The 23,636-nt window shown below is 40.8% G+C and overlaps 1 protein-coding gene across 4 annotated transcripts in view; it reads left to right on the top strand.

Moving 5' to 3' along the window:
- The window catches only part of MYO1B (myosin IB), a 192,233-nt gene that overhangs the window by 114,733 nt on the left and 53,864 nt on the right, over window positions 1-23,636 (top strand). For all 4 annotated transcript variants that reach the window (XM_018061512.1, XM_005676279.3, XM_018061529.1 and 1 more), the window contains exons 7-11: window positions 3,030-3,093; window positions 16,795-16,893; window positions 19,247-19,350; window positions 20,914-21,061; window positions 21,336-21,454. In XM_018061512.1, coding sequence (XP_017917001.1) covers window positions 3,030-3,093; window positions 16,795-16,893; window positions 19,247-19,350; window positions 20,914-21,061; window positions 21,336-21,454 — 534 coding nt within the window. The remainder of the gene's footprint in view (window positions 1-3,029; window positions 3,094-16,794; window positions 16,894-19,246; window positions 19,351-20,913; window positions 21,062-21,335; window positions 21,455-23,636) is intronic.

Here is a 23,636-nt window from a genome sequence, read left to right as displayed (position 1 = left end):
CTGCAGTCCTTTCTCCACTAGCAGCCTGAGTGATCTTTGCAAACTGCTGTCCCCCGCCAATGACAGCCTCTGTGTTTCCCTTGCACCTGGAACACAGCCTGGGCTCCTTCAACCCTCCTAGGGCGAGCTAGGCTGCCCAGCCGACCCTTACTGGGCTCCCGAGGCCTCAGCCACACAGGCCTTTGTGACTGCCAGGCGTGTCCAAGTACTTCCCGGCCTTGGGCTTTTCTGTTGCTGGTCCTTTTGGCTAATGTGCTCTGTCCCCAGCTCTGTGTATGACTGGCATCTCGTATTGTGTAGGTCTTATCTCAGATGTCACTTCCATGATGCCTTTTGTAGCCTCTGTGACTTCACCCTGTTTTCATTTTTGAAGGCACTCATCGGGCTCTGGAGTTAACTCTGCTCTCTTCCCCCATTTCCATCCTCATTGGCCCTGGATAGTAGGAGCCAAGGAAGCAAGCTGCTCAGCCTCTTGTTCACTAAAGTGGCCCTAGGAGCTTGCGTAAGCTGCTGCCATAGTGGACTCTGGAGACATTTATTTGTTGATGAATGGATACCTGTTTTGAAGAAGCTTAGAGGCTAGTCAGGAAAATGGACATGTCTGAAAATAATTACAACACAGAAACTAGCAAGTTCCCCATGACAAGTACAGAATGAAGTGTTAGGGAAGCTCAGACTCAAGAAGCTGGAGGAGTCCGGGGCAGGGACAGTCCTGAGCGGGTCCACAGGATTTAAAGAAGCCAGAATCAAGTGGTGAGCCCAAGGAGCTGGCAGCACAGCATAAGGAACTGAGGGGCAGAAGCCAGTGTGGACCTGCATTTGCCAGAGTTCGTGGCCAGGCCAGAGGTTCTGTGAATGGAGCCGTAGACCAGAGCACTGGGAAGCTGGATCTGGGCCCCAGGTCGAGGGCTTGGAGAAGCACAGTCAGGGTCTCAGACTTGGTTTTGTAGTCTGCGGGAAGCCCCTGGTTCTTTGTGAGTGCCCTGGTGACAGGATCAGAACCAAGCCTTGGGGAGGTCATCAGCACGTGCATCCGCTGGGTTCTCAGTGCTGTCCTGGAGTTGAGCCCTGGTCAGTTTCTATTTCCCTTCTCCACGGGGTTCACTCACTTCAAACCTCCTATTCTTTATTCTCAGCTGATGGTATTTTATGCCTGCTTCACAGAAATCATCTTCCAAGCTTGCAGACTCACTTAGCCCCACTCCTTGACAGCTCCTGGTCCCCATGTCAGTTCACACACACTCCTGTCTCTCACTCGTCCCTCCTTGGGCGTTCCAGCTCTGTCACCACCTATGCCCAGGGACCGCTTGCCATCAAAGTCATCCTGTCTCCTCTGGTCAACCTCTGACTGTCTTGTGAGGTTACTCTTCCTCCCCCCTTCGTAGCTGCTTTGGCTCTGGGGTCCCCATGTCTCCTGTAGAGCACTGTTCTTGATTGCCTGGATCTCCACCTGGACTTTGGAATTCTTGACCCCAGCCCTCCTTACCTTCTGCGTCTAACTGCAGCCTGTCATCATGACTTCCTTCATAGCTCTCAACTCCGTTTAGTTTCCTCCTTTGCTACTCCAGCTACAAACTACCATTTCTCCCCATGTGCTGTCACCTCTGCCAGCTAGATCCTTTGCAGTCCATTCTACACAGCCAGGGTGATCTTAGAAAGAGGCAAGTCTGATCACTGCATCCTTGCTGAGGAACCTTGAATGACAAATCTTTTGTGTCAGGAGAAAATGTTGGTGTCATGATGTTGTGGCTTCCCTTAGCATCCTCGTGGGGGCCAGTCCTTAAGCCTGCTCCTCCCTGACCCCCAAACGCCTGCCTGCCTGACCTCTCCTGATACTTCACCTTTAAGTCAGGGCAGATCTCCCACACCATCCCCCGTCCCCTCTTCTTTGTGCACAGCACCATGACCCACTGTAGGACGCAACCCTGTACATGGTTATGTCCTGTTTATGTCCCAGTTTCCCCCAGGCTGTAAGTTCCTTGAGGGCAGGAGCTATGCCTTGCTTTCCCTTGTGTCTACGTTAGTATCTAGGAGCTGCTTGATAGACATTTTCGTAATGAGTAAGTGAAGACTTTTAAAGAGGCCAGATGACCCATGACAGTGAAGAAGACGGGGGAGCGTTCAGAATCTAATAAAAAGTCACAAATTGCATCATTGATTTGTGCCATGTGACCGTGTTTCTTCTCCTTTACCATTATTTTGAAAAATATAATTAAATTAATTCTCTGGGAGAATTACTTATAAACCATAGATCTGACTAAGGTAGAACATGAAACAAAACCAGACAACTTATTAGATCAACACACACTTTTCCAAACAAAAAACAACTGTCGGTTATTCTATTTGTTACTCTTTAACCAGATGATTTGAGATTCTTCTCTACAAATCAAAGTAGAGAGACTCTACGTGTATTCCTGTATGTTTGAGATTCTATCTATATACATGGGTCCATCCATCTAAAGCATGGGTTATATATTGCTATATAATCTAGATCAAGAGCCAAAAAGAATAATAATGATCAGTCTTTGATTCTGAGGTGGTCACAACACATAATCATTCATTTGATTTGAGTAGATATAAAAACAGAACTTGAAGTGTTCCATTTTATCTACCAACCAGTATGTCTGAAATGTCTAGTCATGGCTTAAAACATACTTTGCCTATAAAACTGAAATAATTTATATTCCTAGCTAGTGCATATGCAAGAAATACTTATTTTTTCTGTTTTTCATTTTTGGATTGAATACACACACCATTGCGAGCTTTGAAGCACATATCTGAAATGGAAAAGTCTTATGATGGCTGAAAGATGTATTCTTAAATTAGCAATGAGATATGTTCAGTTTGAGCTAATAGAGTGTTTAGTATGAGTTGTTTATGGAGGCATGTTGTTTTGCATCATGGTTACATAAACTATGTCCTTCTTCATTACATTTAAACCAATGTATAAAGGGCATATTATGCTATGTTTTAAAATACAGACTGAGTATTTTGAGGTGAACTTAACTCACAAATTCTTTCTTTTGCAGGGCAAATATATGGATATTGAATTTGATTTTAAAGGCGACCCACTGGGAGGAGTGATAAGTAACTGTGAGTATTTTAAAGAAGTTCAGAATAGTAAAACATATATTAATATGTAAATAGAGTAGTTTAGATACTGGGTCTTTAAGAAATAGCTATAAGGATACATTTCCTGTTCTTACATTTAGTTTTTTAACCTATGCATTTTAGATTGTTTTTATCATATTTAATTTCCAAATCTTTTTTAAAAGATCAGAGTCTTTGCCTTTGAGAAACTTTTTAGAAATCTGCTAAAGAAATAAATGTTAGCCCAACTGTATTTTATATTCTGTAGCCAATCCAGTAATAAAAAAGATTCTTCAGCAGTTGTTTTCTTTAACAAAATTATGGTTAAAAAACCCATAAATAATAATTGATTTTAATAATTTTTTGAGATAATATTTATCTGATAGGATGAGATAAACCTGTTCTTCAGGTTTTAAGAAATTTTGTCTTTAAGTGTATTTAGATAATTGAAATGTGATACACCTGTTAGGTAGAAACAGATTTATTTAGTTTTCTTTAGTCATGATTTGTGATTGTAGTGAAGCATTCTCTGTCAAAGGTGAAAAAAAGGAACAAAATCAGGTCAGGTCTACTCAGCAGTCCCAGGTGCAGAGTTTTCTCGGGGGACACAGTGGTCAGTACCTGTTGTCAATGAGGCCCCTTCATCCATGCTTTGGAACTGTCCTGATATCTCTGCTCGTATTGATTTAGTCTCATTCGTTTGGGATGTGTAAGATGACAACTCAGGGTTTGTGCCCATCCAGTGGGAGCCGCAGCCTGGCTACCCTCTTGTTTTTCTGAGGGCCACACTGCTGAGCCACCCCACCTCCCCACCTTCCCCTGGCTCTTCTCTGCCCTAAGATGCTATTGGAATTGTTAGAATGAAAGCAGTCTAAGCCTGTACTAGACAAAAGCAAATTTGCTCAGATATCTGAAGCACTGCTTTTTGTTATAGTAGTGGCATTCTTTCTCCAAATGAAATTTTACTCCAAATATAAAACAAATAAAACAAGGCCTGATCTGGTTAAAGAGGATATGAGTTGCCAGAACCCCTAGACCCCCAGGTGGCCCCTGAGATCTTCCTGAAAAACTCTAGAACCAGAGGAATGCCATTTGATTCCAAAGTGAGTGTTTTTAGAATTTGGGCACACCATGCAGCTGAATTTTTTAAAAACCACAACTCATGGAGTAAACTTCTAGGGCTAGAGTTTCTTCATCTTGGAAACAATAGAGTTGACTTGGATGAATTCCATGGTTCTTCCCATTTCTACCATTTGTAGTTTTAAAATAATTTAATTTTTAAATTTAGTTTGTATACTATCCATTGGGATTATCCATATTTGAAAAAATGTATTGTTACTGGGAAAACATCCTGAAGATGAAGTTTTAATCTGAAGTGAAATTGGCTAGGGTGGTGCTACTTATGTTAAATGATTTTAAATGTCAAATAAGGACGCAGAAGTACTCATGCAAACCATTTATGATGCCACCAAAAGCAAATGATTATAACCCTGCCAAGTTTGTTAGGCAAGCTTCCTTCACAGTGTGTGCCAATTGGTGAGAGCTATACAGGAAAAGGTAGCCTCAATTTTAAGACCACCATTTTAAGAAATGATTAACTTTTATTCTGAAAGATAATTTTAACACATTTATAGCACTTGTATTTTATAAGAGAAATTAGCTCTAGTTATTAATTGAATAGCACATTATTTTGAAAATGAGAATAAATGAACTATATTATAGAACATTCTGAGATGACTGAACCTATGTTACTCCTGAGGACTCTAGGAAAATATTTAAGGATGACTTAGATTAGAAAGTATTAGAAAATCACTTGGGTTTTACATTTTGAAGTTTCAAATTTCAAACACAAATGTCTTCCTGTCCCTAGTTCTTGCAGTATCCATGGAGAATAAATAGTAAACACTCAATTCATTTCCAGTGAAGATTAATATATCATCATGAATGGGTTTCAGATGGACTCTGTTACCATTTGTTCCCACAATGAAATTATATTGAAATTTGTGGTAGCGGGAACACCCTGGTATTTTAGAGTATCCTTTGCTTTGAAAAGGAGAGGGAAACATTAGTGGTGAGGTGAGAACAGGAAATTTCACCCAGGATAGACAGAGGACTGACTCATAGGTGGCCACAGGGAACTGCTGACTGCTATCTTAAGGGAGTATAAAGCCATGGGTAAACCCATTCTTGTTCTCACCAAGCTGCTAAAAGTTAGCTTCTTGTACCCAGAAAAGAAGACAAGATCTGCTGTTTTGTTCAGTTCAGTTCAGTCGCTCAGTCATGTCCGACTCTGCGACTCCATGGACTGCCGCATGCCAGGCCTCCTTGTCCATCACCAACTCCTGGAGTTGACCCAAACTCATGTCCATTGAGTCGGTGATGCCATCCAACCATCTCATCCTCTGTCGTCCCCTTTTCCTCCTTCCTTCAATCTTTCCCAGCATCAGGGTCTTTTCAAAGGAGTCAGCTGTTCGCATCAGGTGGCCAAAGTATTGGAGTTTCAGCTTCAACATCAGCCCTTCCAGTGGATATTCAGGACTGATCTCCTTTAGGATTGACTGGTTGGATCTCCTTGCAGTCCAAGGGATTCTCAAGAGTCCTCTCTAATACCACAGTTCAAAAGCATAAATTCTTCAGCGCTCAGCTTTCTTTATAGTCCAACTCTTACATTCATACATGACTACTGGAAAAACCATAGCCTTGATTAGTTGGACCTTTGTTGGCAAAGTAATGTCTCTGCATTTTAATATGCTGTCTATGCTGGTCATAGCTTTTCTTCCAAGGAGTAAGCATCTTTTAATTTCATGGCTGTGGTCACCATCTGCAGTGATTTTGGAGCCCAGAAAAGTAAAGTCAGCTACTGTTTCCAGTGTTTCCCCATCTATTTGCCGTGAAGTGATGGGACTGGATGCCGTGATCTTAGTTAAAAGAAGACAAGATTTGCCGTTTTGTAGAAAGTCTGTATTGCTTGCTTTGTTAGCAGCCAGCTAGTAAAAGTGTAAGTCGCTTTGGCTTAATTATTACCTTGAAAAAGTCATAGGATCACTTGAGCCCATTGTGTACCTAGGAAGTGGCGGGAGGAAAGCCCAATAACTTACTCTGTCTTTCTAAGAGAGGTGTGCTGTAAAACTTGTCTTCAACTCATTTGAAAGCTGTGTGTTTCTGAGATTAGTGTCATTAGGAGAGAGGTGTTACAAAATAGAAAATGGCAAACATTTACTTCAGTAGAGAATTTAAAATATGGATGCATATCCAGATTTTTGGCTGATGTGGAATACTGTTTCTCCTGTTTTGTTAATTCTGATTGATCTCATAAAATTTATACATTTACCTTTGAGGATTTTGGACCTAATGTTATGAACTTAGAATGTTTGGAAACCTGTTGCTTTTATTAATAGCCATAGATACTTTTTTATAGTTAAGGCAGTAAAAGGCAATTCAGACTGTGCAGAAAATATGGTACAAGTCTCAAGGGATTTTATTTCCTAAAAGAAGAATAACATAAGATATTGGGTTGGTTAGAAAGTTCATTTGGGCTTTTCCATAAGATCTTACAGGAAAACCTGAACAAATTTTTTGGTAATCCAATACTAAGAAGCCTCAAGATTTCAAGTGTGCATATATACCAGAGGGAACTGTAAGGATGGGAGACAAGACTGTCCTGTTTACAGTAACATATCAGGAGCCTAGGGTGATATCTGGCATACAGTAGGTGCTCAGTAAATGCTGGAGACAAGGATGGAATTGGTTAAATACAGGTAGGCTCGTTTTCCTGCTTTATTATTTGGGGCATATCCATGAGCTTATGTATGCAGCTCTCAGTGATTTATCATGTGGGTGCCAATGTCTAAACAAAAAGACAAGTTACTTAATTCTCTCTGCCTTCATTTCTTTATCTTTGAAATGAGGGTAATAGTGCTGATGTCATAGAATTGTGATGAGTTGTGAATAATTTGTTAACATCCAAAGTGCTTGTAACAGGGCCTGGCATGAAGTAAGCACTCAGTAAACGTTAGTTTCTTTTCATTGTACTTATTTGTTGATGGTCTGTAGCTCCCAGACCAATATATACCCTATAATAACACAGACTTAGTTTGTATGGTTGCTGGATGACAGTAACTAAAATAGTGTCTGACGTCTATTATATAATTGCTGAATTAACTACATGTAAGTACCTAGTGTATAACAAGTACAGTTTGACATAGAGAAATTTGTTGAATAATAAAACTGCTTCATTGGATAATTTTATCCAAAAATTATATGCTAATCATTTAGAAATACTTTTTCTAAATCCCAGAAAGGCTAAGAGAGTTGTTGGTAATCAAACTACCTCTGTTGCCGACGTCTCTTCAGCTTGAAAGAAGTAATGCAATCCTGTGATTATGAATGAAAGCAAATGTTGAAGTTGGTGTGTGGTCCAGTTATGATTACTGCCCAGTAAACCACCCCAGGCTTAGTGGAGTAAAACGACACCCTGTCATATGCTCTTGAATTCTGTGGAGCAAGAATTCAGATGGAGTCAGCAGAGCTGGCTTGTCACCACAGCATATGGAGCTTCAGCTGCATGGACGTCCCCAGTGTTGGGGAAGACTTACACAAATGTGGGGTCATAGTCGTCTGAAGCCTTTGTTACTCACATGTCAGGCTCCTGGGCTGGGATCATCCAAGGACTGGGCTCAGCTAGACTGAGAACCTCCTACATGTGGCCATGGGTGGTGTGGGCTTCTCACAGCAGGCCGGCGAGGTTCTGAGAGGGAGTGCCCCAAAAGGGAACACACTGACAGACCATGTTCTGAAAGAACCAGGAAGAAGCCTGAGGAACCTGGGAAATCGTACAGTGTCTCTTTGACACTTAAGTCCATGTAGGCACAAGTTTGCTCATTTTCAGTGCTGGGGGATGTAGATTCCACCTCTCAGTGGGAAGAGTGTGGAAAGAATTGGTGACCATTTTATTTTAAGTAGCCTAAACCCAATAGATCATTTACAGAAATGGCCACAACAATTTTTTAGCTTGGATCCACCCTCTGCAGTAGTCCCTTCTCTCAATGACATAAGGCTTGGCTGGGAGATTTATTTTGGTCACTGGAATAGTTCACAAATATGGTGCATTTACAGACTTGAAAATTGGTTCTGTGCTGGGACTTGTCCTCTCTTGCTTCTCTGGGGAACTCACTCATCACCTTCATATGCATGAACCTGGGTGAGTCAGCTGGATGATGAGAGACACATGGAATGAACCAGACATATGAGTTGAGAGCATCTTAGGTCAGCCAACTGCCAGCCAACCTGGGTTAGATCAGAAGAGCTACAAACTAACTCTCAGACTCATGAGTTAATAAATGATACTGGTCTAAGCTGGTAGGTTTTGGGGCCTTTGCTATGCAGTGGAAAGTAAATAACTAAGACAGAGGTCTAATAGGTAATGTGCTTTCCCCACACAGTTTGGAAACACATGAGAAATAGGCATAGGAATCAAGCTGGAGAGAAGGCAGCTTTATTACTGTAGAGGCAGGGTTGAAGAAAGTGATTCGGTTTATCACCAAGAGGGGTGCTAGTAGTCCTCTGGCAGGTGGGCAGGTATCAACCACCCTGAGCAGCCCCTGGGGAGTGGAGCGGACTGTGCACAGTGGGGGGAACCAGAGGACTGAGCTGTACACACATGCCCATTTCTTCTCCAAAGTTCGCTGCTCAGAGGTGTATTTCCTCCTGCCAAGTGGAGGAGTGAGTAAGGGTCTGCAGGGCTGGGGAGTTAATCACAGAAAATCCTTCCACATGGACTCAGAAAGCAGGAATAAATGCCCACCTTACTCACTGGAAAGATGGGGGGGTGGGTAGAAGGAATTGCTTTGAATTCCTTTTCTTTTACATTTCTTTTGAATTTTTGATGCAATTAATTTATGTGCTATCTCATGGCATGCTGTTTAATCCATATGTATGGTGCACGCATGCCATTTTGTAGCATATGGAATATAATTTTACTCTTTTTAAATTGTTTGAGATTTATAGCTTTTTTTCTTCCTTTTACATTTTACCTTTGGCTTAATTGATGATGAGTGGGTGATTGGGAGCAGAACTGCTTGTTACAACCCTTCCTAAAGGAAACTTGAATCTGCTTTGGGTTTTGGGGGGAGTGTGTGTGTGTTTGTGTGTGTTATGTATTGAGGTGGAATTGGGGACTTTCCTGTACATAAATCAGTTCTCAATAGCTAGTGACTATTCATCAAGGTCTGTTTTTATAAATAAATAGGGTCTGTTTGTAATCTGTCTTCTTTAGAGTCAAAATTCATCAAAAAACTGAGGCAGTACATCACCTAGTTTATAATTCAAGGCTGGGCTTTTTTAGCACTTTGACATCAAATACCCCTACAGAAGACAGAAATAATCCACCATTGGTTGTAAAGTATCTATAGTAATAAAGCTGAAATTTCAGAGAACAATTCTGTTCCTCTGTAATGGATGGCTGTATATAAAAGTAGATGCTTTGTCTCATCTTTACTTTGGTATTCTTTCTTATATAAAAATATGTTTACCATGAAAAGAAAAGACTGCATGTTTATCATGAAGTAAGACTGCATACAATACTATAGAAGAAATCAGATGTCCACATATGTCTAAATTAACCTCAAATTAAGAAATGAATTGGGATTTATTAGAATAATGTGTATAATAATAAGATATTGTGGACTAGATATTTCATTAATTTTATTTCCGGGTTGGGCATCAAATTTTAGATTCAAATACATAGACACATGAGTAATTTTTCAGTTATTAGATAAACTTTAAATTTGTATTAGAAAAAAATCCATGGTGAAAATGCATAAGTGCTATATATATGGAACCAGATTCTAGCAAAAAACCCATAGTTAATTAGGTATATAATACGGTACATTTTCTTAGTATTTCAAACCCCAAGTTGTTTTTTTATGTATAGACAGTGAGAGCCCTTTCACAACTTTTAATGCAACATGTCCAGCTATCGTTGGTACTGATTTATCACTTTAGGATTCTGACGTTTGAGTTAGAACGTTAAGCTGATTTCTTAAAAATGAAAATGCTGCATGGAGGTGGAGATACGGGAAAAACTGTCATGCCAGGTGTTTGAGGGTTCTCAAAGTCTGGGACATGCAGCCACACAGAGGTCTGTGTGAGACCTGGGCTGAGATAGAGCCCTGGGGTGAGCACCCGTGTCTGCTTTCTTTTAGTATAATACATGGGCACAGGGAGTGATTTGTAAGAAGATATTTGCCCTATCTTTTTTTACTTTAAAGCTTGTCTTTAGTGAAACTTCCTAATTGTCAATCTTGAGGATTATGTTGTGTATTTCGAAAAATATAGTGTAGAGTTGATTTTAGAATATATATCCCAATGTATGAACAAACATTTGTTCATAATCCAAGTTTTTCATTGAAATTACCATCAGTTATGCCCAGTATCCAGTTGAGCTGTTTCAAATCCTGAAAGATGATGCTGTGAAAGTGCTGTGCTCAATATGCCAACAAATTTGGAAAACTCAGCAGTGGCCACAAGACTGGAAAAGGTCAGTTTTCATTGCAATTCCAAAGAAAGGCAATGCCAAAGAATGCTCAAACTGCTGCACAATTACATTCATCTCACAAGCTACTAAAGTAATGCTCAAAATTTTCCAAGCCAGGCTTCAGCATTACGTGAACCGTGAACTTCCTGAAGTTCAAGCTGGTTTTAGAAAAGGCAGAGGAACCTGAGATCAAATTGCCAACATCCACTGGATCATGGAAAAAGCAAGAGAGTTCCAGAAAAACATCTATTTCTGCTTTATTAACTATGCCAAAGCCTTTGACTGTGTGGATCACAATAAACTGTGGAAAATTCTGGAAGAGATGGGAATACCAGACCACCTGATCTGCCTCTTGAGAAGCCTGTATGCAGATCAGGAAGCAACAGTTAGAACTGGACATGGAACAACAGACTGGTTCCAAATAGGAAAAGGAATACGTCAAGGCTGTATATTGTCACCCTGCTTATTTAACTTATATGCAGAGTACATCATGAGAAACGCTGGACTGGAAGAAACACAAGCTGGAATCAAGATTGCCGGGAGAAATATCAATAACCTCAGATATGCAGATGACAACACCCTTATGGCAGAAAGTGAAGAGGAGCTAAAAAGCCTCTTGATGAAAGTGAAAGAGGAGAGTGAAAAAGTTGGCTTAAAGCTCAACATTCAGAAAACGAAGATCATGGCATCCGGTCCCATCACTTCATGGGAAATAGATGGGGAAACAGTGGAAACAGTAGCTGACTTTATTTTTTTGGGCTCCAAAATCACTGCAGATGGTGATTGCATCCTGAAATTAAAAGGCGCTTACTCCTTGGAAGCAAAGTTATGACCAACCTAGATAGTATATTCAAAAGCAGACACATTACCTTGCCGACTAAGGTCCATCTAGTCAAGGCTATGGTTTTTCCAGTGGTCATGTATGGATGTGAGAGTTGGACTGTGAAGAAGGCTGAGTGCCAAAGAACTGATGCTTTTGAGCTGTGGTGTTGGAGAAGACTCTTGAGAGTCCCTTGGACTGCAAGGAGATCCAACCAGTCAATTCTGAGGGAGGTAAGCCCTGGGATTTCTTTGGAAGGAATGATGCTAAAGCTGAAGCTCCAGTACTTTGGCCACCTCATGCGAAGAGTTGACTCATTGGAAAAGACTCTGATGCTGGAAGGGATTGGGGGCAGGAGGAGAAGGGGATGACCGAGGATGAGATGGCTGGATGGCATCACTGATTCGATGGACGTGAGTCTGAGTGAACTCTGGGAGTTGGTGATGGACAGGGAGGCCTGGCGTGCTGCGATTCATGAGGTCACAAAGAGTCAGACACGACTGAGCAACTGAACTGAACTGAACTGATGCCCAGTAAATCACTGGTTATTTGACATTTTTTCTTCAGGGATGGTGATCCAAGGCAGCAGAGTCCATATGGAGATAATGTTGTTTCTTAGGTGGCAGGTCCTTAATTACTGCTAACTGTATCATTTCACATTAGGGAAGGGACATAGATCCGTTGGAAAAGCCGTGTGTTTGTTTGTGTGTGTGTGTGTTTGTGCGCACGTGTGCGTGCATGCACTTGCATTTGCTCTATCGTGTCCGACTCTTTGTGACCGTATGGTCTGTAGCCCACCAGGCTTCTCTGACCATGGAATATTCCAGGCAAAAATAGTGGAGTGGGTTGCCATTTCCTATTCCAGGGGATCCTCCTGACCCAGGGATTGAACCTGTCTCTTGTGTCGCCTACATTGGCAGGCAGATTCTTTACCACTGTGCCACCTGGGAAGTCCTCAGTGCCACTCACTTTTTTCTAGTGTGTATCTGTGGAGAGGAGCAGGGCTGATTGTCATTCCTGCCTTACAAGCAAAACAGGCAAAGTTGATTCTTCTAGAAGCTTTAATCAAGATCTTGGACCATTTCTTTTTCTTTTTCGTCCAGGAAGAGAGATTATACATAAAGTAAAGAAACTTTGATCCTGCTATCTAATCCTTTATCTGTTATACTCCAAGTAATGTGAAATTTTTTTCTTCTTCTTTGAAACCACTACTTGTTCTTTTATTTCTTGGCTTATTAAAAGACTTTCTTCTTTAACAGGTGCAAACATGGACATTTTACTTCTTTCATTTCTTGTGCCTTAGGGAGGTTGTCTCAGTGCAAGGCACATGTATCAGCTATGACCTAGCAAGTAATTAGTCAAAACTAAGAAAGCCCCTCAGTTGTTCTGGTGCTGTTAATAGTCAGGTGTCAGTATCATGGTGTAGTCGGGGGAAGTTCTGATTTTAGGATTTCTTTGTCCCTTCCCACTGCTTTTCCCCTTTAGAATGTCTTCATAGGTTTCTTTCTTCCCTTTAAACTTAAATTTATATCAGATATCAAATGGGCTTCCCTAGTGGCTCAGACAGTAAAGAATCTGCCTGCAGAGCAGGAGACATGAATTTGATCCCTGAGTTAGGAAGATTCCCTGGAGAAGGGATTGGCTACCCACTCCAGTATTCTTGCCTGGGAAATCCCATGGACCATGGGGTTGTAAAGAGTCGACATGACTGAGTGATGAATGCTTTCACTTAAATAAAATTTAATATGAACTTAGATTTATGTCTTGAGGGAGGAATGTAGCTTCATTGGAATATATGGAATATATGGAGATTATTTTACTGTCTTCTCTATTAAATATCTGGTGTATCCTGTACTCCTTTTTATTAAGTCTTGTTAGCAGAGGTGCAGTCTTGTTAGCAGTGGTGGCAGAAGCATCTAAAACAAAAGAGGAGGCCCTGCCAGTGTTTTGCTTTGCCTTAAGTCAGGGGAACACTTAAATAAATTTACATGTTCAGGTGGCAAGTCCTTAGAGTGAATTGAATTTATTTGAGTAATTATTTGATATGGCTTCATGCTGTTAGGTTATGTTGGTGCACACACATTTAAAAAATAGAATAGGGAATAGCTTTAAGCACTAGTAAATTATTCAGGAGCAAACATTTTCCTGATTACTTTTCTGTCTTGAAGCTTAAAACTTAAAGAAAAGTCATAAAGAAATGAGAGGCTCTGGGGTAATTGACAAAGCATTTTACATGGTAAAACCCTTAACTGCTTTGTAGTAAAAAGCTCCTCACTTTGTGATCAAGTTGTAGGTGAAGTCAAACATTTTTTGTCAAGAATAGTCTCAGCCTTTCCAAGTGTTCATGGATTTAGCATTCTGTTTGAAAGCAAATTATAAAGCACATAAGCAGGATACCTTAGTGTCCTAAAGCTTTTCATTCTGGCTCTGTCTCTTAGTAACAGTGTGTGGCCTCGTTTTCTCATCTGCGAAATGGGGCTTGTAAAACCAACTTCAGAGGAGGTATGATAATAAATGAAAAGTACTGAATGGGGAGCAAAACGTCAGTGAAAGTTTCCTTGTACTTCCCTTCCTGCACTTTTCCTTTGAAACTCATGTTATATTATGTTTCAGATTTGAGTGTGATCGTGATCACTGATTATATCAGGATGTGTGGTAAGAGGAGTACACTGGCCAGCATTCTTTTCCACACTGCATAAGCGAATATCATTCATTAACTTGGTGACTGTTATCTGCTGAATCTTAGAGCCATCACTGTTTCTAAGCTCCCCATTGTGTGTGAGCATTTGTTCAAAAAGTGCCAAACACGAGGCTGGCCGTGTTGCTGTTGCACAGTGTGTCCCTGTCATGGGGTCTGAAGTTGATTTCGTGTCTTGAAGTAAGTAGTACAGTTTGCTTGTGGAGTGTAACTGGGTGAGTGGCACTGAACAGTTCGTCATCATCATTGGGGGCCCTGTGAGGCGAGGGCCGCAGGCCTCCGGTACTTATGGAGCGTGGTGGGATTCTTGGTGCTTTGGGGAGAGCCTGGGTTTTGCGGGCTTTCGCAGGTGAAGGACACATGGTCATTCTGCCCTTCTCATCCCCACCTTCTGCTGTCTCTCTCAAGGGTGTTGGCAGCCCAGCTTAGACAGAGCTGCTGCCCTTGGTTTGAGTGGTGAGAGTGATCGAGACAGTTGTAGGTGTGACAGGTGTAGGTCCAGAGGAAGAAGGTCTTCAGGTGTGTAGTCGGTGCTGGGCTCATCCCAGGTAATTCTATCACATGGTGAGTGAGCAGTAAGTGAGCTTCATGAAAGGATGAAGTAAACTGGGGCGTTTGTTTGTGTTTTTCATGTAGTTACTTTCTTCTAGGCTTGAGGAATTAGGATTAGTTAGTGTCTCAGTGCGGAGAAGGAAATGGCAACCCACTCCGGTGTTCTTGCCTGGAGAATCCCAGGGACGGGGGAGCCTGGGGGCTGCCATCTATGGGGCTACACAGAGTTGGACACGACTGAAGTGACTTAGCAGTAGTAGCAGTGTCTCAGTGAAAACTCTGCCCAGGCACTGAGTTCTTTCTTCTAAAAGCGTGCTAGTACTCTTAGGGCCCCAGAGGAGCTTGGTCCATGATGAGTGCAATGATATACTTTCATCCTTACCTGTTTTGTTTATTCTGTCTGCTGCCTTGGATGTCAGTATTTATTGATCGATTGAAACGTTCAGTCCTTAGAGATGATGACTATTGCACAATCCTTTTTTGAATTTTATCTCACTTGTGCTTTTCAGTTGCAGTTTTTTTGGCTAAATATGAAGTCTTCATTACTCTCCATCTGTGATTTGAGGGCATTGGCAGTTGTCCAAGTCAAGTGAGAGCTGAAGATGAAATCTCTGCAGCATCCTCTTCTTAATAATTTTTGTGTTTACATGTTTTTGTTCTTTCTGTCAACTTTATGTGTCCCCTTAACCCATCTCTTCATTCTTACAAATGGCCTCATGTATTTGGAACACCCTAGGACGCCCCTGTTCGCTGAATCTACACTTTTTAACTCTCCCTAAACTCCTCCTCTTGTGCTAGTAAGGTTTCCATAAATACAAGTTAAGAAGTTCAGGGAAAAGTCCCTGTGAAGTTGCACACTGTATTCTCCTTTACTAATTTTTTGGATAATGTTTAGATTTCAGTCTGATGGTAAATCGAATGTGTCTGTTCTCTAGAATTAGTGCTCAATAATGGGATCACTGATGCATAATTTTATAAATACATTTGGCCTTTGACCACAGAATCCAGACCCTGTTTTATATCGCCGGTCAGTGATAAACAGGACTCTAGGTAGGAATATTCTCTGCAGTTGTACTTTGCCACTCCCTGTTTCTGCCACAGTGGTGCCTTTTCTGGTTGGCTTGCTGGTATTCGTCCCTTCCTTTCTCCCTGTCTGCCTCCCTCCCTTCCTGAAAATTTGATAATGTGTCAGTTAAAGCATGAAAAAAATCATCCAGCATCAATGAAAGTATACTGTCAGATAACACCAGATTCCATGAGAACCACCTTTCATTCTTTAAGACTTCAAGAGATCAAAGAGGTTTGCTGCTTTTATGCCAGGTAGTGCTGAGGTCAGATGGCTTGATTTCAAGTCCTTCTTAAGCACCTGGACTATCAGTTTTTTCATCTGTGAAGTTATACCTTACAAAATGATGAGGAGGATTCAATGAAATAATGTCTATAAGGCACTTAGCATAAAATATCAAAATATTTAATTTGTTATCATTATAACTCTTCAGTTAAGTGAATTCGTAACTGAATGGCTGCATTTCCTTACTTGGACTTGTGATACTACATATTGAAGAACCTAATGTCATCAGGTTGCACTAGTGGTAAAGAACCCTCCTGCCGATGCAGGAGATGCAGGAAACTCGGATTTGATCCCTGGATGGAAAGATTTCCTGGAGGGGATGGCAACCCACTCTGGTATTCATGCCTGGAGAATCCCATGGACAGAGGAGCCTGGCAGGCTACAGTCCATAGGATTGCAAGGACTTGGACATGACTGAAGCCACTTGGCATGCATGCAGTGTCATCATATATAAAATCAAGAGAATATTATTATAAAAGCTATGTTGTCTTTAATCAGCTTGTTGATTATATTGTTAAACTTATTTTGCATATTCACTATTGTACCAGAAGGTGGTTTGTTTAATTTAGTGGTTCTAGTTAGAGTTGTGCTTCTTCCTAAAAGTAGAACTGAAAATGTAGCGTCTGTTGTTACTTTATTAGTACAAAACAGAAAATGAAAAAGAAAGTTGAGGGGGAAGAGAAGGAAGCACAGTGTATTTGAAAGTGAGATTAATACTGTATTACGATTTTGATTCTTTTTCTCTTTAGATCTTTTAGAGAAATCTCGAGTTGTTAAGCAGCCAAGAGGTGAAAGAAACTTCCATGTGTTTTATCAGCTGCTTTCGGGTGCCTCTGAAGAGCTTCTCAGTAAGTCCCTGTTTTTGTGTTTTAATTTAATTTTTACTGTTGCAGCATCCAAAGCAGAAGTGTCCCTTATGATTTTCCTCTTTTTGTCTTAAAATTTTTCCATGATTCCACTTGAAGGGAAGAACACGATGGGTTGGCTTCTACCACCTTGCAGTCTTTGGTATCTGTCTCTGTAGTACCTCACCAGGTACTGGAATGTGCCTCAGATGGATTGCTAAAAGAGCTAAAAGTTAGGGGAGGGACTCATTATCAATTAAAAAAAATAAAATGGAAGACTATAATTTGTGTTTCAGATGGGTTGCTAAAAGAACTAAAAGTTGGGGGAGAGGCTCATTATCTATTTTAAAAAAAAATGGAAGAATATAATTAGTCCACTTGGAGAGAAGTTAGCAGGGAGCAGTAGATGAGTATAATTATATAAAAACATACTACTCAGTGACAATTTAAAAATAGTGGAAAAGACATTTGCAACTGATACAAGAGACAAAAATCTGACCTTTAGATATTTTAGAGAATTATTATAAGTCCATCAGGAGAGTATCCAATAGTCAGTAACTAAGTGATGAAAAGTTTTGAACAAATAGTTTAAACAAAAAGAGCTATGGAAAATCAACACACTTGGGGGAAAAAATTACCCTCATAGTTCAGTTCAGTCGCTCAGTCATGTCCGATGCTTTGCGATCCTGTAGACTGCAGCACGCCAGGCCTCCCTGTCTATCACCAACTCCTGGAGTTTACTCAAACTCAAGTCCATTGAGTTGGTGATGCCATCCAACCATCTCATCCTCTGTCATCCCCTTCTCCTCCCACCTTCAATCTTTCCTAGCATCAGGGTCTTTTCCAGTGAGTCAGTTCTTCACATCAGGTGGCCAAAGTATTAGAGTTTCAGCTTCAATATCAGTCCGTTCAATGACTATTCAGGACTGATTTCCTTTAGGATGGACTGGTTGGATCTCTTTGCAGTCCAGGGGACTCTCAAGAGTCATCTCCAACATCACAGTTCAAAAGCATCAATTCTTCAGCACTCAGCTTTCTTTATAGTCCAATTCTCACATCCATACATGACTACTGGAAAAACAATAGCCTTGACCAGTTGGACCTTTGTTGACAAAGTAATGTCTCTGCTTTTCAATATGCTGTCTAGGTTGGTCATAACTTTTCTTCCAAGGAGCAAGCATCTTTTAATTTCATGGCTGCAATCACCATCTGCAGTGATTTTGGAGCCCCCCAAAATGAAGTCTGTCACTGTTTCCATCGTTTCCCCATCTATTTCCCATGAAGTGTTGGGACAAGATGTCATGATCTTAGTTTTCTGAATGTTGAGTTTTAAGCCAGCTTTTTCACTCTCCTCGTTTACTTTCATCAAGAGGTTCTTTAGTCCTTCGCTTTCTGCCATAAGGATGGTGTCATCTGCATATCTGAAGTTATTGATATTTCCCCTGGCAATCTTGATTCCAGCTTATGCTTCATCCAGCCTGGCATTTCTCATGATGTGCTCTTCATATAAGTTAAATAAGCAGGATGACAGTATATAGCCCTGACGTATTCCTTTCCCAATTTGGAACCTGTTTATCCATGTCCAGTTCTAACTTGCTTCCTGACCTGCATACAGATTTCTCAGGAGGCAGGTCAGGTGGACTGGTATTCCCACTTCTTGAAGAATTTTCTACAGTTTGTTGTGATCCCCATAGTCAATAAAGCAGAAGTAGATGTTAATTATCAACAAATGTAAATTGAGGCAGCACTGAAGTAGCCCCTGTACACGTATTAGCTAAAGTTATTGAAGAGGATAAAGCTGGCAGAGTTGTCAGGACTGATCTGTCTAGAGCTTCTGAGTATCACTTCAATGTGAGGACTTTTTCCTGGGGGGACTAGTTGGCAAAGCAGAAGAAGTCATAAAATGATCAGACCCTGCTGCCCAGGCACACCACTTTTTGGATTACGTCCCAATGGAATCATTCAAAAGAATCCACAAAATATTTTGTGTGAAGACATTTATCACTGGCTTTTATTTATTATAACAAACTGGAGAAAATCCAAGTGTCCAACAGTGGGAGAATCACTAGGCAGACATCATATGTTATAAGGAAATAGCACATTGAAGATAAATAATCCAAATATGGAAAGGGTCTGTAAAAAAAAAAAAAAAACAGTTTGAAATATGTACACACGATGAAGGTGATTTTGGTCAAATACTATTACTGATATATTTGAGTTGATACCATTCATTTCTGTTCTTTTGGTTCAATGCATAGTATGAAAGTCTTTTTATCTGAAGGGTTAAAGGAATGAGATGTTAAAGATGATTAGATTTATTGAAGTAACTTATCAACTCGTATGTGTGATTCAATAGATAAGCTTAAACTTGAGCGGGATTTCAGCAGATATAACTACCTGAGTCTGGACTCGGCCAAAGTTAATGGAGTGGATGATGCAGCAAATTTCAGAACCGTTAGGGTAAGATGTAATGCCTTTGTTACTCTTTAAAATGGGTGATGTTATATTGTTCAATCAGCATTGTTAAAGTTCGGACTTTTCTTTGATTTCTAACTCATGCTCCCAAAGGTTTTAGAATTATAGAATTTATTGTATTTTTATTAGTTTGATATTTTACTAGCTCAGTAGTCATATGGTATTGAAAAGGCCAGGCTTTATTGGAGCATGCAATTTTACTGTTTATCAAAAGGAGCTTTCTTATCTATTTTGGGGTTTGACTTTTTATACTGTGCTGAAATTCCAAATGTATTTATATGCTCAGTAGTTAATTTCCACATGTGAAAACTGTCCTACAGTCATGTTAAGTCAAATCTATTTCTCAGACAGTCATGTTTATATATAGTTTTTGAAAAATCCTCCATAAAACAGAATAATTAGCATTTGTGTCCATTAGAAAAAAAAAGTATTTTAAATTAAATTCTGCTCTCTATGTTTCTGAGGCACTTGGAAAGTTGCTTCTATTAGGAAATGATCCTGATAACTGGTATTTACTTCCAGATGATACAGCTGCAATAGTGGCAGGGGTGGGAATAGGCTGGATTATAGGTAAAATAAGATTGGAATCAGTTCACCTTTAGGGGTGAGTGAATATAACATGTGGTTCTTTTCCTGCTCCCTAGACTTGTATATGTTTGAAATTTTCTAGAATGGTAAATCTTATAGTACTCCCATTGCTGTGTAACCTAGTCATTATAAATAAATAGGCAGGTAGATTGATTGGGGTGGGGGGAAGTAAATAAGCAAGCAAGCAGACTGGGCTGTTCTTCAGAAAAGAAAATGTTTCTTGAGAGTATCATTTTTTCTAAGTTGTCTGAACAGCCTCATATGGAAGCCTGTTGATACCTGGTCATGATTTTAAGTTTGGGACCAGTTCTATGACCACTTTTGCTTGGCAAATCATTGGCACTCAATAAAAATTTATGACTGGACAAATGTCCCTTATTACCCGTAGTTCCTGGAATTGAGTACTTCACCTTTGCAAACCACAGTTTTTCTCATATGTAAAATAAATGAGGAGGTTTCTTTGTAGGGGATTATATAAGATTTTTTGCTTGGTTTTGTTTCTAGCAGCAGAACTCCAGTATGAAAACACACACACACACACACACAGACACACACACACAGACACACACAGACACAGACACACACACACAGACACACACACACACAGCTGCTGTGATTGGAGTTGGAGTGGGAACCCAGGGCTCAGCTCTCCACCTTCTTCTCTCCCTCTATCTTCCTCTTTGCCACAGCCTGTGAAATACCCCAGGGTTCCTTGAACTCGAACTTGAAACCACTGAGCAAGATAGAGCCCAGCATTGGTGCTAATTCAGTTCATTCATTATTAGGTTGGCCACAAAGCTCGTTCAGATTTTTCCATGTGATGTTAGTTTTGCCTTTTGGAAAGTTTACTCTGGGACACTTTGTCTTTTTGATCTTTTTTCAGAGGCGAGTCTGTTTTATGATTTTTTTTTAAAATAATAGAGAACTGCAGACAGAAAACACGTGCTTTTTCTCCCCTAGAATGCCATGCAGATCGTGGGTTTCATGGACCATGAAGCTGAGTCTGTGTTGGAGGTGGTGGCTGCGGTGTTGAAGCTGGGGAACATTGAGTTCAAGCCTGAATCGCGAGTGAATGGCTTAGATGAAAGCAAGATCAAAGATAAAAATGGTAAGTCAGTGGAGGACGGGCCCTGTTGAGCAAAACTGACTTTGAACTTCTGCCCAGTTTTTAATGTAGTAAGTAAAACTTGCTTTGAGTTGAAAAAACTTTCTAGTGAACCGAGCAGAAATGTAATTACAGCTCAGTCTGAAGTCTTTTGATTTATATATTTTACATTGATTGGTTTGAAAATGATTTAGAAAGAACACTGTAAGCCTTGAAAGTGATTGATTATTAGCAGCAGATATGCAGTAACTCTTTGTGACCATTCCCCCTACAACAGAGTTAAAAGAAATTTGCGAGCTGACCGGCATTGACCAGTCAGTTCTAGAACGAGCTTTCAGCTTCCGAACGGTCGAGGCCAAGCAAGAGAAAGTTTCAACTACATTGAATGTGGCTCAGGTGGGTGAAACATAATGTCTGGAAGGGAGTTTTAAAAGTCTTCAGAATCTTGTATAAGTGGAAACAAAAATTTTAGTTTTCAGGCTATTATCCTGTCATATTATATTCTGGGCATTGTTTTAGGCACTAGGGGTACAGAGTAAACTAAACACACAAAGATCCCTGCCTTTGTGGAGCTTAAAATTTTGGCAGGAGGAGCCAGACAAAGCAGTAGACCTAGAAAATTCATATAGCAAGCTAGCAGGTGCTAAGTGCAATGGACAAAGAGAAGAAAGTAGAGCAGAGTAAGGGAGGCCCATGGTGTTCAGGACAGAGGGGCTGAGTGAGCTGAGAAATAGCTGGAGAGTTGTGAGCACAGGTGGTATGATCTGCCTTGTAAGGGGTCATCTGGCTGCAGTATAGACAGCATAATATAAGGGACAGAGGGTGTCTTAGTCACTTTGGCTGCTATAACAGAATACTGTATTCTGTTTAAACAAAAACAGTTGTTTTTCACAGTTCTTGAGGCTGGAAGGCTGAGATTAGAGTGCCAACACAGTCAAATTTGTGCTGAGGGCCCTCTTCCTTACATACAGACACCTGCCTACCTACTGTGTCCTCACATGGTAGAGAGAAGGAGTGAGCAAATGAGCTTTGGTGTCTTCACCCCTTTTAAGGGTCATTCAATCAGTCAGTTCAGTCACTCAGTCGTGTCCGACTCCTTGCGACCCCATGAATCGCAGCACGCCAGGCCTCCCTGTCCATCACCAACTCCCGGAATCCACTCAAACTCACGTCCGTCGAGTCGGTGATGCCATCCAGCCATCTCATCCTTGGTCATCCCCTTCTCCTCCTGCCCCCAATCCCTCCCGGCATCAGTCTTTTCCAATGAGTCAACTCTTCGCATGAGGTGGCCAAAGTACTGGAGCTTCAGCTTTTAGGGGTACTGGTCCCATTATGGGGACTCCAGCCTCACCACCACATCTAAGTCTAATTGCCTTCTAAAGGCCCCACTTCCAAATGCCATCACACTGGAGCTTCAACATATGGATTTGGGGGAGGGGGATACACATTCATAGCTCAGGGGAGCACACAGTTGTACGCTAACCCAGAGTCGATGGTGGCTTTTGAACCAGATGGCGGCAGTGGAATGAGAAGTATATTTTGAAAGGGGATGCAATGAGATTTGCTGATGCGTTGGTATATGTGAGATGAAAGACACAGAAGAGTCCAGGATGACTCCCAACACTTTTGGCCCAAGCACCATTATTGATTTGGAGAAGATAGTGGGGGAGCTGGCTGTGGTTTAATGACCAGATTGGCTTCCCTGCCTTTCTTACTGTTCCCCCTCCACCCTCCACACTTAGGCCAGTGGAGTCCTTCTAAGACACAAGTCTGAGTTGCTTATGTCTTCTCTCCTTTGGTTCAAGGATGGATGAACAGATGTATTCCGGCATGCTTGTATATGTAGGAGCTTGTATAGACCTTTTCAGTATAAATCCTTTGTTCTATGGCTTAGACACTCTCCCACCAGTCAGTGTTGATATGGGCTAGAATTAAATGGTTAACTTAGGATTTTTCCCACTCAAGCCTGTTCTGTCTAGCTGTATTTTCATCCTCCTTGTAAGTAGCCTTAAGCATTGGCAAAACATTGAGTGGGCTTAGTCTTTCTCTCTACTGCTCTGAGCTAGCCTTTCTTAGTAACCCAAAACACATACATGCTTTTAGCTTTCTTTCAACATTGATTTCTTATTTTAGGCAAGCAGTCTTGACTATGAAAATACTATACCTTTATAATTATGTAAATTTGAGGTGTAACAATCCTTTTCTAGCTGTAACTGCTACATGTCCTTCTTTCTAAGTTACTACTACTGCTATGGTGTCTGTCCTTGTCCACCTCACTCATTCAAAGTCAGATGGTGAGTCACTTGCTTCATCAAGAAAAATTGGTTGAGCCCACACAGCGGAAGCCTCTGTGTAGACCATTAGTAGGGACATAAGGGATTAAAGAGGATTTTTGGAGAACATGGTTTCTGAGCTAGTCTTTGAAGGATTTAGATGTATAAAGAATAGACGAAATGATATTTTGAAAAGAAAAGTGTGAGAGGAGCCAGGTTTGGAGTACACAGGAAAAAAGAGTTGATCAGGCTTGGTTAAAGTGAAGTGAAATGAAGTCGCTCAGTCGTGTCCGACTCTTTGCAAC

Source organism: Capra hircus, chromosome 2 (genome assembly GCF_001704415.2).
Source record: "Capra hircus breed San Clemente chromosome 2, ASM170441v1, whole genome shotgun sequence".
Taxonomy (NCBI): domain Eukaryota; kingdom Metazoa; phylum Chordata; class Mammalia; order Artiodactyla; family Bovidae; genus Capra; species Capra hircus.
This window is presented reverse-complemented; position numbering and strand designations above follow the sequence as displayed.